Raw genomic sequence first — 17,500 nt, forward strand, 5'->3', positions numbered from 1 at the left:
GGGTGATATCTGTCCCTAGTGGTGGGTCATATTTGTCCCTAGTGGTGGGTCATATCTGTCCCTAGTGGTGGGTGATATCTGTCCCTAGTGGTGGGTGATATCTGTCCCTAGTGGTGGGTGATATCTGTCCCTAGTGGTGGGTGATATCTGTCCCTAGTGGTGGGTGATATCTGTCCCTAGTGGTGGGTGATATCTGTCCCTAGTGGTGGGTGATATCTGTCCCTAGTGGTGGGTGATATCTGTCCCTAGTGGTGGGTGATATCTGTCCCTAGTGGTGGGTGATATCTGTCCCTAGTGGTGGGTCATATATGTCCCTAGTGGTGGGTGATATCTGTCCCTAGTGGTGGGTGATATCTGTCCCTAGTGGTGGGTGATATATGTCCCTAGTGGTGGGTGATATATGTCCCTAGTGGTGGGTGATATATGTCCCTAGTGGTGGGTCATATATGTCCCTAGTGGTGGGTGATATCTGTCCCTAGTGGTGGGTGATATATGTCCCTAGTGGTGGGTGATATATGTCCCTAGTGGTGGGTGATATCTGTCCCTAGTGGTGGGTCATATCTGTCCCTAGTGGTGGGTGATATCTGTCCCTAGTGGTGGGTGATATCTGTCCCTAGTGGTGGGTGATGGTACTGACCTGTGACTGTGGCCTCATCGCTCCAGAGCCTCTACTACACTCTGCCAGACCCAGGCTGTCTGAACCCAGGCTCTCCAGACACAGCCCTCCCTGTCTCAACACACTGGACACTGCATCCCTCTCCGGGATCCTGGGAGAGAGAGAGGTGAGAGGGAGATGAGAGGGAGATGAGAGGTGAGAGGGAGAGAGAGAGGTGAGAGGGAGATGAGAGGGAGAGAGAGAGGTGAGAGGGAGATGAGAGGTGAGAGGGAGAGAGAGAGGTGAGAGGGAGATGAGAGGGAGAGAGGGAGATGAGAGGGAGAGAGAGAGGTGAGAGGGAGATGAGAGGTGAGAGAGAGAGGTGAGAGGGAGATGAGAGGGAGAGAGAGGTGAGAGGGAGATGAGAGGTGAGAGGGGAGAGAGAGAGGTGAGAGGGAGATGAGAGGTGAGAGGGGAGAGAGAGGTGAGAGGGAGATGAGAGGGAGATGAGAGGGAGATGAGAGGTGAGAGGAGAGAGAGAGGTGAGAGGGAGATGAGAGGAGAGAGAGGTGAGAGGGAGATGAGAGGTGAGAGGGGAGAGAGAGGTGAGAGGGAGATGAGAGGGGGAGAGAGGTGAGAGGGAGATGAGAGGTGAGAGGGAGAGAGAGGGTGAGAGGGAGATGAGAGGGAGATGAGAGGGAGAGAGAGGTGAGAGGGAGATGAGAGGTGAGAGGGAGAGAGAGAGGTGAGAGGGAGATGAGAGGTGAGAGGAGAGAGAGAGTGAGAGAGGAGATGAGAGGGAGATGAGAGGGAGATGAGAGGTGAGAGGGAGAGAGAGAGGTGAGAGGGAGATGAGAGGGAGATGAGAGGGAGAGAGAGGTGAGAGGAGATGAGAGGTGAGAGGGGAGAGAGAGGTGAGAGGGAGATGAGAGGAGAGAGAGAGAGGTGAGAGGGAGATGAGAGGGAGATGAGAGGGAGAGAGAGGTGAGAGGGAGATGAGAGGTGAGAGGAGAGAGAGAGGTGAGAGGGAGATGAGAGGGAGATGAGAGGGAGAGAGAGAGGTGAGAGGGAGATGAGAGGTGAGAGGGAGAGAGAGGTGAGAGGGAGATGAGAGGGAGATGAGAGGGAGAGAGAGGTGAGAGGGAGATGAGAGGTGAGAGGGAGATGAGAGGGAGATGAGAGGGAGAGAGAGGTGAGAGGAGATGAGAGGTGAGAGGGAGATGAGAGGAGATGAGAGGGGAGAGAGAGAGGTGAGAGGTGAGAGGGAGATGAGAGAGGTGAGAGGGAGAGAGAGAGGTGAGAGAGAGGTGAGAGGGAGATGAGAGGGAGATGAGAGGAGAGAGAGAGGTGAGAGGGAGATGAGAGGTGAGAGGAGATGAGAGGGAGATGAGAGGGGGAGAGAGAGGTGAGAGGTGAGAGGTGAGAGGGAGATGAGAGGAGATGAGAGGGAGAGAGAGGTGAGAGGAGATGAGAGGTGAGAGGGAGATGAGAGGGAGATGAGAGGGGAGAGAGAGGTGAGAGGTGAGAGGGAGATGAGAGAGGTGAGAGGTGAGAGGGAGGAGAGAGAGGTGAGAGGGAGATGAGAGGGGAGAGAGGGAGAGGGAGAGAGAGGTGAGAGGTGAGAGGGAGATGAGAGAGGTGAGAGGGAGAGAGAGAGAGGTGAGAGGGAGATGAGAGGTGAGAGGAGATGAGAGGGAGATGAGGGAGAGAGAGAGGTGAGAGGGAGATGAGAGGTGAGAGGGAGATGAGAGGGAGATGAGAGGGAGAGAGAGAGGTGAGAGGTGAGAGGGAGAGAGGTGTGAGGGAGATGAGAGGTGAGAGGGAGATGAGAGGTGAGAGGGAGAGAGAGAGGTGAGAGGGAGATGAGAGGTGAGAGGGAGAGAGAGAGGTGAGAGGGAGATGAGAGGTGAGAGGGAGAGAGAGAGGTGAGAGGGAGATGAGAGGGAGATGAGAGGGAGATGAGAGGTGAGAGGGAGAGAGAGAGGTGAGAGGGAGATGAGAGGGAGATGAGAGGGAGAGAGAGAGGTGAGAGGGAGATGAGAGGTGAGAGGGAGAGAGAGAGGTGAGGGAGATGAGAGGTGAGAGGAGAGAGAGAGGTGAGAGGAGATGAGAGGTGAGAGGGAGAGAGAGAGGTGAGAGGGAGATGAGAGGGAGATGAGGGAGATGAGAGGTGAGAGAGAGAGAGAGGTGAGAGGGAGATGAGAGGGAGATGAGAGGGAGAGAGAGAGGTGAGAGGGAGATGAGAGGTGAGAGGGAGAGAGAGAGGTGAGAGGGAGATGAGAGGTGAGAGGAGAGAGAGAGGTGAGAGGGAGATGAGAGGGAGATGAGAGGGAGAGAGAGAGGTGAGAGGGAGATGAGAGGTGAGAGGGAGAGAGAGAGGTGAGAGGGAGATGAGAGGGAGATGAGAGGGAGAGAGAGAGGTGAGAGGGAGATGAGAGGTGAGAGGGAGATGAGAGGGAGATGAGAGGGAGAGAGAGAGGTGAGAGGGAGATGAGAGGTGAGAGGGAGATGAGAGGGAGATGAGAGGGAGAGAGAGAGGTGAGAGGTGAGAGGGAGATGAGAGAGGTGAGAGGGAGAGAGAGAGGTGAGAGGGAGATGAGAGGTGAGAGGGAGATGAGAGGAGATGAGAGGGGAGAGAGAGGTGAGAGGGAGATGAGAGGTGAGAGGGAGATGAGAGGGAGATGAGAGGGGAGAGAGAGGTGAGAGGTGAGAGGAGAGAGAGGTGAGAGGGAGATGAGAGGTGAGAGGGAGATGAGAGGTGAGAGGGAGAGAGAGGTGAGAGGGAGATGAGAGGTGAGAGGGGAGAGAGAGGTGAGAGGGAGATGAGAGGTGAGAGGGAGAGAGAGGTGAGAGGGAGATGAGAGGGAGATGAGAGGGAGATGAGAGGTGAGAGGGAGAGAGAGAGGTGAGAGGGAGATGAGAGGGAGATGAGAGGGGGAGAGAGAGGTGAGAGGAGATGAGAGGTGAGAGGGAGAGAGAGGTGAGAGGGAGATGAGAGGTGAGAGGAGAGAGAGAGGTGAGAGGGAGATGAGAGGTGAGAGGGAGAGAGAGAGAGGTGAGAGGGAGATGAGAGGGAGATGAGAGGGAGATGAGAGGTGAGAGGGAGAGAGAGAGGTGAGAGGGAGATGAGAGGGAGATGAGAGGGGAGAGAGAGGTGAGAGGGAGATGAGAGGTGAGAGGGAGAGAGAGAGGTGAGAGGGAGATGAGAGGTGAGAGGGAGAGAGAGAGGTGAGAGGGAGATGAGAGGGAGATGAGAGGGAGAGAGAGGTGAGAGGGAGATGAGAGGTGAGAGGGAGAGAGAGAGGTGAGAGGGAGATGAGAGGGAGATGATGAGAGGGAGAGAGGTGAGAGGAGATGAGAGGTGAGGGAGATGAGAGGGAGATGAGAGGAGAGAGAGGTGAGAGGGAGATGAGAGGTGAGAGGAGATGAGAGGAGATGAGAGGGAGAGAGAGAGGTGAGAGGTGAGAGGGAGATGAGAGAGGTGAGAGGGAGAGAGAGAGGTGAGAGGGAGATGAGAGGTGAGAGGGAGATGAGAGGGAGATGAGAGGGAGAGAGAGAGGTGAGAGGGAGATGAGAGGTGAGAGGGAGATGAGAGGGAGATGAGAGGGAGAGAGAGAGGTGAGAGGTGAGAGGTGAGAGGGAGATGAGAGGGAGATGAGAGGGAGAGAGAGGTGAGAGGGAGATGAGAGGTGAGAGGGAGATGAGAGGGAGATGAGAGGGAGAGAGAGAGGTGAGAGGTGAGAGGGAGATGAGAGAGGTGAGAGGTGAGAGGGAGAGAGAGAGGTGAGAGGGAGATGAGAGGGAGAGAGAGAGGTGAGAGGGAGATGAGAGGGAGAGAGAGAGGTGAGAGGGAGAGAGAGGTGAGAGGTGAGAGGGAGAGAGAGAGGTGAGAGGGAGAGAGAGGTGAGAGGGAGATGAGAGGTGAGAGGGAGATGAGAGGAGATGAGAGGGAGAGAGAGGTGAGAGGGAGATGAGAGGTGAGAGGGAGATGAGAGGGAGATGAGAGGGAGAGAGAGAGAGGTGAGAGGGAGATGAGAGGTGAGAGGGAGATGAGAGGGAGATGAGAGGGAGAGAGAGGTGAGAGGTGAGAGGGAGATGAGAGAGGTGAGAGGGAGAGAGAGAGGTGAGAGAGAGGTGAGAGGGAGATGAGAGGGAGATGAGAGGGAGAGAGAGAGAGGTGAGAGGGAGATGAGAGTGAGAGAGGAGAGAGAGAGGAGATGAGAGGGAGAGAGAGAGGTGAGAGGTGAGAGGTGAGAGGGAGATGAGAGGGAGATGAGAGGGAGAGAGAGGTGAGAGGGAGATGAGAGGTGAGAGGGAGATGAGAGGGAGATGAGAGGAGAGAGAGAGAGGTGAGAGGTGAGAGGGAGATGAGAGAGGTGAGAGGTGAGAGGGGAGAGAGAGGTGAGAGGGAGATGAGAGGGAGAGAGAGAGGTGAGAGGGAGAGAGAGAGGTGAGAGGTGAGAGGGAGATGAGAGAGGTGAGAGGGAGAGAGAGAGGTGAGGGAGATGAGAGGTGAGAGGGAGATGAGAGAGGGAGATGAGAGGAGAGAGAGGTGAGAGGGAGATGAGAGGTGAGAGGGAGATGAGAGGGAGATGAGAGGAGAGAGAGAGGTGAGAGGTGAGAGGGAGAGAGAGAGGTGAGAGGGAGATGAGAGGTGAGAGGGAGATGAGAGGTGAGAGGGAGAGAGAGAGGTGAGAGGGAGATGAGAGGTGAGAGGGAGAGAGAGAGGTGAGAGGGAGATGAGAGGTGAGAGGGAGAGAGAGAGGTGAGAGGGAGATGAGAGGGAGATGAGAGGGAGAGAGAGGTGAGAGGGAGATGAGAGGTGAGAGGGGAGAGAGAGAGGTGAGAGGGAGATGAGAGGGAGATGAGAGGGAGAGAGAGGTGAGAGGGAGAGAGAGAGAGGTGAGAGGGAGATGAGAGGTGAGAGGGAGAGAGAGGTGAGAGGGAGATGAGAGGGAGATGAGAGGGAGAGAGAGAGGTGAGAGGGAGATGAGAGGTGAGAGGGAGAGAGAGAGGTGAGAGGGAGATGAGAGGGAGATGAGAGGGAGAGAGAGAGGTGAGAGGGAGATGAGAGGTGAGAGGGAGAGAGAGAGGTGAGAGGGAGATGAGAGGGAGATGAGAGGGAGATGAGAGGTGAGAGGGAGAGAGAGAGAGGTGAGAGGGAGATGAGAGGTGAGAGGGAGAGAGAGAGGTGAGAGAGGAGATGAGAGGGAGATGAGAGGGAGAGAGAGAGGTGAGAGGGAGATGAGAGGTGAGGGAGAGAGAGAGGTGAGAGGGAGATGAGAGGGAGATGAGAGGGAGAGAGAGAGGTGAGAGGGAGAGAGAGAGGTGAGAGGGAGATGAGAGGTGAGAGGGAGAGAGAGAGGTGAGAGGGAGATGAGAGGTGAGAGGGAGAGAGAGAGGTGAGAGGGAGATGAGAGGGAGATGAGAGGGAGAGAGAGGTGAGAGGGAGATGAGAGGTGAGAGGGAGAGAGAGAGGTGAGAGGGAGATGAGAGGAGATGAGAGGGAGAGAGAGGTGAGAGGGAGATGAGAGGTGAGAGGAGATGAGAGGGAGATGAGAGGGAGAGAGAGAGGTGAGAGGGAGATGAGAGGTGAGAGGGAGATGAGAGGAGAGAGAGAGGTGAGAGGTGAGAGGGAGATGAGAGAGGTGAGAGGGAGATGAGAGGTGAGAGGGAGATGAGAGGGAGGTGAGAGGGAGAGAGAGAGGTGAGAGGGAGATGAGAGGTGAGAGGGAGATGAGAGGGGAGGTGAGAGGGGAGAGAGAGGTGAGAGGGAGATGAGAGGTGAGAGAGGAGATGAGAGGGAGATGAGAGGAGAGAGAGGTGAGAGGGAGATGAGAGGTGAGAGGGAGATGAGAGGGAGATGAGAGGGAGAGAGAGAGGTGAGAGGTGAGAGGTGAGAGGGAGATGAGAGGGAGATGAGAGAGGAGAGAGGTGAGAGGGAGATGAGAGGTGAGAGGGAGATGAGAGGGAGATGAGAGGGAGAGAGAGGGTGAGAGGTGAGAGGGAGATGAGAGAGGTGAGAGGTGAGAGGGGGAGAGAGAGGTGAGAGGGAGATGAGAGGGAGAGAGAGAGGTGAGAGGGAGATGAGAGGGAGAGAGAGAGGTGAGAGGGAGAGAGAGGTGAGAGGTGAGAGGGAGATGAGAGAGGTGAGAGGGAGAGAGAGAGAGGTGAGAGGGAGATGAGAGGTGAGAGGGAGATGAGAGGGAGATGAGAGGGAGAGAGAGGTGAGAGGGAGATGAGAGGTGAGAGGGAGATGAGAGGGAGATGAGAGGGAGAGAGAGAGGTGAGAGGTGAGAGGTGAGAGGGAGATGAGAGGGAGAGATGAGAGGAGAGAGGTGAGAGGGAGATGAGAGGTGAGAGGGAGATGAGAGGGAGATGAGAGGGAGAGAGAGAGGTGAGAGGTGAGAGGGAGATGAGAGAGGGAGAGAGGTGAGAGGGAGAGAGAGGTGAGAGGGAGATGAGAGGGAGAGAGAGAGGTGAGAGGGAGATGAGAGGGAGAGAGAGAGGTGAGAGGGAGAGAGAGAGGTGAGAGGTGAGAGGGAGATGAGAGAGGTGAGAGGGAGAGAGAGAGGTGAGAGGGAGATGAGAGGTGAGAGGGAGATGAGAGGGAGATGAGAGGGAGAGAGAGAGGTGAGAGGGAGATGAGAGGGAGATGAGAGGGAGAGAGAGAGGTGAGAGGGAGATGAGAGGTGAGAGGAGATGAGAGGGGAGATGAGAGGGAGATGAGAGGGAGATGAGAGGGAGAGAGAGAGGTGAGAGGGAGATGAGAGGTGAGAGGAGATGAGAGGGAGGAGAGATGGAGAGAGAGAGGTGAGAGGTGAGAGGAGATGAGAGAGGTGAGAGGAGAGAGAGAGGTGAGAGGGAGATGAGAGGTGAGAGGGAGATGAGAGGGAGATGAGAGGGAGAGAGAGAGGTGAGAGAGGTGAGAGGTGAGAGGGAGATGAGAGGGAGATGAGAGGGAGAGAGAGAGGTGAGAGGTGAGAGGTGAGAGGGAGATGAGAGGAGATGAGAGGGGAGAGAGAGGTGAGAGGGAGATGAGAGGTGAGAGGGAGATGAGAGGGAGATGAGAGGGAGAGAGAGGTGAGAGGTGAGAGGGAGATGAGAGAGATGAGAGGTGAGAGGGAGAGAGAGAGGTGAGAGGGAGATGAGAGGGAGAGAGAGAGGTGAGAGGGAGATGAGAGGGAGAGAGAGAGGTGAGAGGGAGAGAGAGAGGTGAGAGGTGAGAGGGAGATGAGAGAGGTGAGAGGGGAGAGAGGTGAGAGGGAGATGAGAGGTGAGAGGGAGATGAGAGGGAGATGAGAGGGAGAGAGAGAGGTGAGAGGGAGATGAGAGGTGAGAGGGAGATGAGAGGAGATGAGAGGGAGAGAGAGAGGTGAGAGGTGAGAGGGAGATGAGAGAGGTGAGAGGTGAGAGGGGAGAGAGAGGTGAGAGGGAGATGAGAGGGAGAGAGAGAGGGTGAGAGGGAGATGAGAGGGAGAGAGAGAGGTGAGAGGGAGAGAGGTGAGAGGGGAGATGAGAGAGGTGAGAGGGAGAGAGAGAGGTGAGAGGGAGATGAGAGGTGAGAGGGAGATGAGAGGGAGATGAGAGGAGGGAGAGAGGTGAGAGGAGAGATGAGAGGTGAGAGGGAGATGAGAGGGAGATGAGAGGGAGAGAGGTGAGAGGTGAGAGGTGAGGGAGATGAGAGGGAGATGAGAGGGAGAGAGAGGTGAGAGGGAGATGAGAGGTGAGAGGGAGATGAGAGGGAGATGAGAGGGAGAGAGAGAGGTGAGAGGGGGAGATGAGAGAGGTGAGAGGTGAGAGGGAGAGAGAGAGGTGAGAGGGAGATGAGAGGGAGAGAGAGAGGTGAGAGGGAGATGAGAGGGAGAGAGAGAGTGTGAGAGGGGGAGAGAGAGGTGAGAGGTGAGAGGGAGATGAGAGAGGTGAGAGGGAGAGAGAGGTGAGAGGGAGATGAGAGGTGAGAGAGGGAGATGAGAGGGAGATGAGAGGGAGAGAGAGAGGTGAGAGGGAGATGAGAGGGAGATGAGAGGGAGAGAGAGGTGAGAGGGAGATGAGAGGTGAGAGGGAGATGAGAGGGAGATGAGAGGGAGAGAGAGAGAGGTGAGAGGGAGATGAGCGGTGAGAGGGAGATGAGAGGGAGATGAGAGGGGAGAGAGAGGTGAGAGGTGAGAGGGAGATGAGAGAGGTGAGAGGGAGAGAGAGGTGAGAGGGAGAGAGGTGAGAGGGAGATGAGAGGGAGATGAGAGGGAGAGAGAGAGGTGAGAGGGAGATGAGAGGTGAGAGGGAGATGAGAGGTGAGAGGGAGATGAGAGAGGAGATGAGAGGGAGAGAGAGAGGTGAGAGGGAGATGAGAGGTGAGAGAGGAGATGAGAGGAGATAGAGGGAGAGAGAGAGGTGAGAGGGAGATGAGAGGTGAGAGGAGATGAGAGGGAGATGAGAGAGGGAGAGAGAGAGGTGAGAGGTGAGAGGTGAGAGGGAGATGAGAGGGAGATGAGAGGGAGAGAGAGGTGAGAGGGAGATGAGAGGTGAGAGGGAGATGAGAGGGAGATGAGAGGGAGAGAGAGAGGTGAGAGGTGAGAGGGAGATGAGAGAGATGAGAGGTGAGAGGGAGAGAGAGAGGTGAGAGGGAGATGAGAGGAGAGAGAGAGGTGAGAGGGAGATGAGAGGGAGAGAGAGGTGAGAGGGAGAGAGAGAGGTGAGAGGTGAGAGGGAGATGAGAGAGGTGAGAGGGAGAGAGAGGTGAGAGGGAGATGAGAGGTGAGAGGGAGATGAGAGAGGGAGATGAGAGGGAGAGAGAGAGGTGAGAGGTGAGAGGAGATGAGAGAGGTGAGAGGAGAGAGAGGTGAGAGGGAGATGAGAGGTGAGAGGGAGATGAGAGGGAGATGAGGGAGGAGAGAGGTGAGAGGTGAGAGGGAGATGAGAGGTGAGAGGAGAGAGAGAGGTGAGAGGGAGATGAGAGGTGAGAGGGAGATGAGAGGGAGATGAGAGGTGAGAGGGAGGTGAGAGGGAGATGAGAGGGAGAGAGAGAGGTGAGAGGGAGAGAGAGAGGTGAGAGGTGAGAGGGAGATGAGAGAGGTGAGAGGGAGAGAGAGAGGTGAGAGGGAGATGAGAGGTGAGAGGGAGATGAGAGGGAGATGAGAGGGAGAGAGAGAGGTGAGAGGTGAGAGGGAGATGAGAGAGGTGAGAGGGAGAGAGAGAGGTGAGAGGGAGATGAGAGGTGAGAGGGAGATGAGAGGGAGATGAGAGAGAGAGAGGTGAGAGGGAGATGAGAGGTGAGAGGGAGATGAGAGGGAGATGAGAGGGAGAGAGAGAGGTGAGAGGTGAGAGGTGAGAGGGAGATGAGAGGGAGATGAGAGGGAGAGAGAGGTGAGAGGGAGATGAGAGGTGAGAGGGAGATGAGAGGGGAGAGAGAGGTGAGAGGTGAGAGGGAGATGAGAGAGGTGAGAGGTGAGGGGGAGAGAGAGGTGAGAGGGAGATGAGAGGGAGAGAGAGAGGTGAGAGGGAGATGAGAGGGAGAGAGAGAGGTGAGAGGGAGAGATGAGAGAGAGAGAGAGGTGAGAGGGAGATGAGAGGGAGAGAGAGAGGTGAGAGGGAGATGAGAGGGAGAGAGAGAGGTGAGAGGGAAATGAGAGAGGTGAGAGGTAGAGAGAGAGGTGAGAGGTAAGAGAGAGAGGTGAGAGGTAAGAGAGAGGTGAGAGAGAGAGGGAGATGAGAGAGAGGTGAGAAGGAGATGTGAGAGGTAAGAGAGAGGTGAGAGGGAGAGAGAGAGGTGAGAGGGATATGAGAGGTGAGAGGGAGATGAGAGGGAGAGAGAGAGATGAGAGAGAGAGGGAGATGAGAGAGAGAGGTGAGAAGGAGATGTGAGAGGTAAAGAGAGGTGAGAGGAGAGAGAGAGGTGAGAGGGATATGAGAGGTGAGAGGGAGGTGAGAGGGAGATGAGAGGGAGAGAGAGAGGTGAGAGAGGGAGATGAGAGAGAGAGGTGAGAAGGAGATGTGAGAGGTAAGAGAGAGGTGAGAGGGAGAGAGAGAGGTGAGAGGGATATGAGAGGTGAGAGGGAGGTGAGAGGGAGATGAGAGGGAGAGAGAGAGGTGAGAGAGAGAGGGAGATGAGAGAGAGGTGAGAAGGAGATGTGAGAGGTAAGAGAGAGGTGAGAGGGAGAGAGAGAGGTGAGAGGGATATGAGAGGTGAGAGGGAGGTGAGAGGGAGATGAGAGAGAGAGAGGGAGATGAGAGAGAGGGAGATGAGAGAGAGAGGTGAGAGGTGAGAAGGAGATGAGAGAGGTAAGAGAGAGGTGAGAGAGAGACAGAGACAGAGCTTTACAATTGAATGGCTGGTTATTGAATACATGTATATTTGTAAACTTCTGGCTGTTTTTATTGTTTTTACTGTGAGAGCTCGGGTGAGTAAGACTGCAAATATTTTCATTACACATGATAAAATAAACGCTTTAAAAAAGAGAGACACGGGGTAAGGAAGCATGAGAGGAACAGGAGGCAATGGAGAGAGAGGAACAGGAGGTAATGGAGAGAGAGGAACAGGAGGTAATGGAGAGAGAGGGGAACAGGAGGTAATGGAGAGAGAGAGGAACATGAGGTAATGGAGAGAGAGAGGAACATGAGGTAATGGAGAGAGAGGGGAACAGGGGGTAATGGAAAGAGAGGGGAACAGGGGGTAATGGAAAGAGAGGGGAACAGGGGGTAATGGAAAGAGAGGGGAACAGGGGGTAATGGAGAGAGTGGGGAACAGGGGGTAATGGAGAGAGTGGGGAACAGGAGGTAATGGAGAGTGGGGAACAGGAGGTAATGGAGAGAGAGGGGAACAGGAGGTAATGGAGAGAGAGGGGAACAGGAGGTAATGGAGAGAGGGGGAACAGGAGGTAATGGAGAGAGAGGGGAACAGGAGGTAATGGAGAGAGAGGGGAACAGGAGGTAATGGAGAGAGGAACATGAGGTAATGGAGAGAGAGGGGAACAAAGAATTATCTATCCAAAATGGAGATGTATGGGTAAACCACTTCTCCAATCTTTTTGGCTCTATAACAAAGAATAAAGAGCAAAAACATATACATGATCAAATACAGATCTTAGAATCAACTATTAAAGACTACCAGAACCCACTGGATTCTCCAATTACATTGAATGAGTTACAGGACAAAATAAAAACCCTCCAACCCAAAAAGGCCTGTGGTGTTGATGATATCCTCAATGAAATGATCAAATATACAGACAACAAATTCCAATTGGCTACATGAACTCTTCAACATACTAACTATACTAAAACTCTTTAACATCATCCTTAGCTCTGGCATCTTCCCCAATATCTGGAACCAAGGACTGATCACCCCAATCCACAAAAGTGGAGACAAATTCGACCCCAATAACTACCGTCAACAGCAACCTTGGGAAAAACCTCTGCATCATTATTAACAGCAGACTTGTACATTTCCTCAATGAAAACAATGTACTGAGCAAATGTCAAATTGGCTTTTTACCAAATTACCGTACAACAGACCATGTATTCACCCTGCACACCCTAATTGACAACCAAACAAACCAAAACAAAGGCAAAGTCTTCTCGTGCTTTGTTGATTTCAAAAAAGCCTCAATTTGGCATGAGGGTCTGCTACACAAACTGATGGAAAGTGGTGTTGGGGGTAAAACATACAACATCATAAAATCCATGTACACAAACAACAAGTGTGCGGTTAAAATTGGCAAAAAACACACATTTCTTCACACAGGGTCGTGGGGTTAGACAGGGATGCAGCTTAAGCCCCACCCTCTTCAACATATATATCAACGAACTGGCGCGGGCACTAGAAAAGTCTGCAGCACCCGGCCTCACCCTACTAGAATCTGAAGTCAAATGTCTGCTGTTTGCTGATGATCTGGTGCTTAGGTCACCAACCAAGGAGGGCCTACAGCAGCACCTAGATCTTATGCACAGATTCTGTCAGACCTGGGCCCTGACAGTAAATCTCAGTAAGACCAAAATAATGGTGTTCCAAAAAAGGTCCAGTCAACAGGACCACAAATACATATTCCCTCTCCCCTCTCACCTGTCTGGCAGAGACTCTCCCCTCTCACCTGTCTGGCAGAGACTCTCCCCTCTCACCTGTCTGGCAGAGACTCTCCCCTCTCACCTGTCTGGCAGTGACTCTCCCCTCTCACCTGTCTGGCAGTGACTCTCCCCTCTCACCTGTCTGGTAGAGACTCTCCCCTCTCACCTGTCTGGTAGAGACTCTCCCCTCTCACCTGTCTGGTAGAGACTCTCCCCTCTCACCTGTCTGGTAGAGACTCTCCCCTCTCACCTGTCTGGTAGAGACTCTCCCCTCTCACCTGTCTGGTAGAGACTCTCCCTCTCACCTGTCTGGTAGAGACTCTCCCCTCTCACCTGTCTGGTAGAGACTCTCCCCTCTCACCTGTCTGGTAGAGACTCTCCCTCTCACCTGTCTGGTAGAGACTCTCCCCTCTCACCTGTCTGGTAGAGACTCTCCCCTCTCACCTGTCTGGCAGAGACTCTCCCCTCTCCCCTGTCTGGTAGAGACTCTCCCCTCTCCCCTGTCTGGTAGAGACTCTCCCCTCTCCCTGTCTGGTAGAGACTCTCCCCTCTCCCCTGTCTGGTAGAGACTCTCCCTCTCCCTGTCTGGTAGAGACTCTCCCCTCTCCCTGTCTGGTAGAGACTCTCCCCTCTCCCCTGTCTGGTAGAGACTCTCCCTCTCCCCTGTCTGGTAGAGACTCTCCCCTCTCACCTGTCTGGTAGAGACTCTCCCCTCTCACCTGTCTGGTAGAGACTCTCCCTCTCACCTGTCTGGTAGAGACTCTCCCCTCTCACCTGTCTGGTAGAGACTCTCCCTCTCTGGTAGAGACTCTCCCCTCTCCCCTGTCTGGTAGAGACTCTCCCTCTCCCCTGTCTGGTAGAGACTCTCCCCTCTCCCCTGTCTGGTAGAGACTCTCCCTCTCCCCTGTCTGGTAGAGACTCTCCCCTCTCCCTGTCTGGTAGAGACTCTCCCTCTCCCCTGTCTGGTAGAGACTCTCCCCTCTCCCCTGTCTGGTAGAGACTCTCCCCTCTCCCTGTCTGGTAGAGACTCTCCCCTCTCCCTGTCTGGTAGAGACTCTCCCTCTCCCCTGTCTGGTATAGACTCTCCCCTCTCATGTAGAGACTCTCCCCTCTCACCTGTCTGGTAGAGACTCTCCCCTCTCACCTGTCTGGTAGAGACTCTCCCCTCTCATCTGTCTGGTAGAGACTCTCCCCTCTCACCTGTCTGGTAGAGACCTTCCCCTCTCACCTGTCTGGTAGAGACTCTCCCCTCTCACCTGTCTGGTAGAGACTCTCCCCTCTCACCTGTCTGGTAGAGACTCTCCCCTCTCCCCTGTCTGGTAGAGACTCTCCCCTCTCCCCTGTCTGGTAGAGACTCTCCCCTCTCCCCTGTCTGGTAGAGACTCTCCCCTCTCCCCTGTCTGGTATAGACTCTCCCCTCTCATGTAGAGACTCTCCCCTCTCACCTGTCTGGTAGAGACTCTCCCCTCTCACCTGTCTGGTAGAGACTCTCCCCTCTCACCTGTCTGGTAGAGACTCTCCCCTCTCACCTGTCTGGTAGAGACTCTCCCCTCTCACCTGTCTGGTAGAGACTCTCCCCTCTCACCTGTCTGGTAGAGACTCTCCCCTCTCCCCTGTCTGGTAGAGACTCTCCCCTCTCACCTGTCTGGTCGAGACTCTCCCCTCTCACCTGTCTGGTCGAGACTCTCCCCTCTCACCTGTCTGGTCGAGACTCTCCCCTCTCACCTGTCTGGTAGAGACTCTCCCCTCTCACCTGTCTGGTAGAGACTCTCCCCTCTCACCTGTCTGGTAGAGACTCTCCCCTCTCACCTGTCTGGTAGAGACTCTCCCCTCTCACCTGTCTGGTAGAGACTCTCCCCTCTCACCTGTCTGGTAGAGACTCTCCCCTCTCACCTGTCTGGTAGAGACTCTCCCCTCTCACCTGTCTGGTAGAGACTCTCCCCTCTCACCTGTCTGGTAGAGACTCTCCCCTCTCACCTGTCTGGTAGAGACTCTCCCCTCTCACCTGTCTGGTAGAGACTCTCCCCTCTCACCTGTCTGGTAGAGACTCTCCCCTCTCACCTGTCTGGTAGAGACTCTCCCCTCTCACCTGTCTGGTAGAGACTCTCCCCTCTCACCTGTCTGGTAGAGACTCTCCCCTCTCACCTGTCTTGTGAGACTCTCCCCTCTCACCTGTCTTGTAGAGACTCTCCCCTCTCACCTGTCTGGTAGAGACTCTCCCCTCTCACCTGTCTGGTAGAGACTCTCCCCTCTCACCTGTCTGGTAGAGACTTTCCCCCTCTCACCTGTCTGGTAGAGACTCTCCCCCTCTCACCTCTCACCTGTCTGGTAGAGACTCTCCCCTCTCACCTGTCTGATAGAGACACACCCCTCTCACCTGTCTGGTAGAGACACACCCCTCTCACCTGTCTGGTAGAGACACACCCCTCTCACCTGTCTGGTAGAGACTCTCCCCTCTCACCTCTCACCTGTCTGGTAGAGACTCTCCCCTCTCACCTCTCACCTGTCTGGTAGAGACACACCCCTCTCACCTGTCTGGTAGAGACTCTCCCCTCTCACCTGTCTGGTAGAGACTCTCCCTTCTCACCTGTCTGGTAGAGACTCTCCCCTCTCACCTGTCTGGTAGAGACTCTCCCCTCTCACCTGTCTGGTAGAGACTCTCCCTTCTCACCTGTCTGGTAGAGACCCTCCCCTCTCACCTGTCACCTGTCTGGTAGAGACTCTCCCCTCTCACCTGTCTGGTAGAGACTCTCCCCTCTCACCTGTCACCTGTCTGGTAGAGACTCTCCCCTCTCAGGTAGAGACTCTCCCCTCTCACCTGTCTGGTAGAGACTCTCCCCTCTCACCTCTCACCTGTCTGGTAGAGACTCTCCCCTCTCACCTTAGCTCAGGGTAAACGTTCTCCATATACCAATGGAAAGACTTGCAGTTCAGCTTGTGTCGTAGAGTCAGCCGGTCCACAATGCTACAGGAAGGAATGAGCATGGAGAGGGGGAGAGGGGGAAGGGAGAGGGGAAGGGGGGAGGGGAGAGGGGGAGAAGGAGAAGGAGTGAGGGAAGAGGGGGGGGGAGGGGGAGAGGGGAAAGGGGGAGGGGGAGAGGGGGAGAAGGAGAAGGAGAGAGGGAAGAGGGAGAAGGAGAGGGGGAGAGGGGGGAGAGGGGAAGGGGGAGGGGAGGGGGAGAAGGAGAAGGAGAGAGGGAAGAGGGAGAAGGAGAGGGGGAGAGGGGTGAGGGGAAAGGGGGGAGGGGAGAAGGAGAGAGGGAAGAGGGAGAAGGAGAGGGGAGAGGGGAGAGGGGGAGGGGAGAGGGGAGAAGGAGAAGGAGGAAGGGAGAGGGCAGAGGGAGAAGGGGGAAGGGGGAAAGGGAGTGACGGGAGAGGGGGAAGGGGAAGGGGAGGGGGAGAGGGGAAGGGGAAGGGAGAGAGAGAGGGGGAGGGAGAAGGGAGAGGGGGAGAGAGAGGGGAGAGGGGAGAGAGAGAGGGGAGAGGGGGAAGGGAGAGGGGGAGGGGGAAGGGGGAAGGGGAAGGGAGAGGGAGAGAGGGGAAGGGGAGAGGGGGAAGGGGGAGAGGGGGAAGGGGGAGAGGGGGAAGGGGAGAGGGGGAAGGGGAGAGGAGGAAGGGGAGAGGAGAAAGGGAGAGGAGGAAGGGGAGAGGAGGAAGGGGAGAGGAGAAAGGGGAGAGGGGGAAGGGGAGAGAAAAATATGGCCGTTTTTCCATTTCCTGAAAAGTTTCTGTTTTGAGATGTTTTCATCCAACAGCAAAGATATGAATAGTGTTGGTTAACAGGTACCAGAGAGGACTACTAACCTGCCGAAGGCCTTGCCCTGCGCTGAGGGCCTTGCTGAGTAGTAGTACTGCTTATACTCATCCATCCACACCTCTGCTGCCCGACGCGTGTTCCTGACCCCCCACACACACACACACACACACACACACACACACACACACACACCTGGTTAGGGAGGATAATAACACAGTTCCGCTGTTCCTTCCTCTCTGTCATGACCCCAGACATTTCAGTTTTGTCGTAGCTCTGAACTATCTCACCTGATCCACCAAGGGTTTGAGGATTAGTAGACTAGTATGCTAGTTCTGGAATAGTTCAAATATATGTCCCCGAGAGGAGGGTCCCCGAGAGGAGGGTCCCCGAGAGGAGGGTCCCCGAGAGGAGGTTTGAAATGGCTGCGAGTCCCCGAGAAGAGGTTTGAAATGGCTGGGAGTCCCCGAGAAGACAGTTGGAATGGAGTCCCCGAGAAGACAGTTGGAATGGAGTCCCCGAGAAGACGTTTGGAATGGAGTCCCCGAGAAGACAGTTGGAATGGAGTCCCCGAGAAGACAGTTGGAATGGAGTCCCCGAGAAGACGTTCGGAATGGAGTCCCCGAAAAGACGTTCGGAATGGAGTCCCCGAAAAGACAGTTGGAATGGAGTCCCCGAGAAGACGTTTGGAATGGAGTCCCCGAGAAGACAGTTGGAATGGAGTCCCCGAGAAGACAGTTGGAATGGAGTCCCCGAGAAGACAGTGTGAATGGAGTCCCCGATAAGACGTTTGGAATGGAGTCCCCGAGAAGACAGTTGGAATGGAGTCCCCGAGAAGACAGTTGGAATGGAGTCCCCGAGAAGACAGTTGGAATGGAGTCCCCGAGAAGACAGTTGGAATGGAGTCCCCGAGAAGACAGTTGGAATGGAGTCCCGAGAAGACAGTTGGAATGGAGTCCCCGAGAAGACAGTTGGAATGGAGTCCCGAGAAGACAGTTGGAATGGAGTCCCTGAGAAGACAGTTGGAATGGAGTCCCCGAGAAGACAGTTGGAATGGAGTCCCCGAGAAGACAGTTGGAATGGAGTCCCGA

The 17,500-nt window shown here is 55.1% G+C and overlaps 1 protein-coding gene across 1 annotated transcript in view; it reads right to left on the reverse strand.

Moving 5' to 3' along the window:
* The window catches only part of LOC135526901 (polypeptide N-acetylgalactosaminyltransferase 16-like), a 92,421-nt gene that overhangs the window by 4,665 nt on the left and 70,256 nt on the right, over positions 1–17,500 (reverse strand). The window contains exons 11-13 of the mRNA XM_064955568.1: positions 16,460–16,552; positions 15,537–15,620; positions 638–767 (exon numbers count right to left, since the gene is read on the reverse strand). Coding sequence (XP_064811640.1) covers positions 638–767; positions 15,537–15,620; positions 16,460–16,552 — 307 coding nt within the window. The remainder of the gene's footprint in view (positions 1–637; positions 768–15,536; positions 15,621–16,459; positions 16,553–17,500) is intronic.

Source organism: Oncorhynchus masou, chromosome 32, assembly GCF_036934945.1.
Source record: "Oncorhynchus masou masou isolate Uvic2021 chromosome 32, UVic_Omas_1.1, whole genome shotgun sequence".
Taxonomy (NCBI): domain Eukaryota; kingdom Metazoa; phylum Chordata; class Actinopteri; order Salmoniformes; family Salmonidae; genus Oncorhynchus; species Oncorhynchus masou.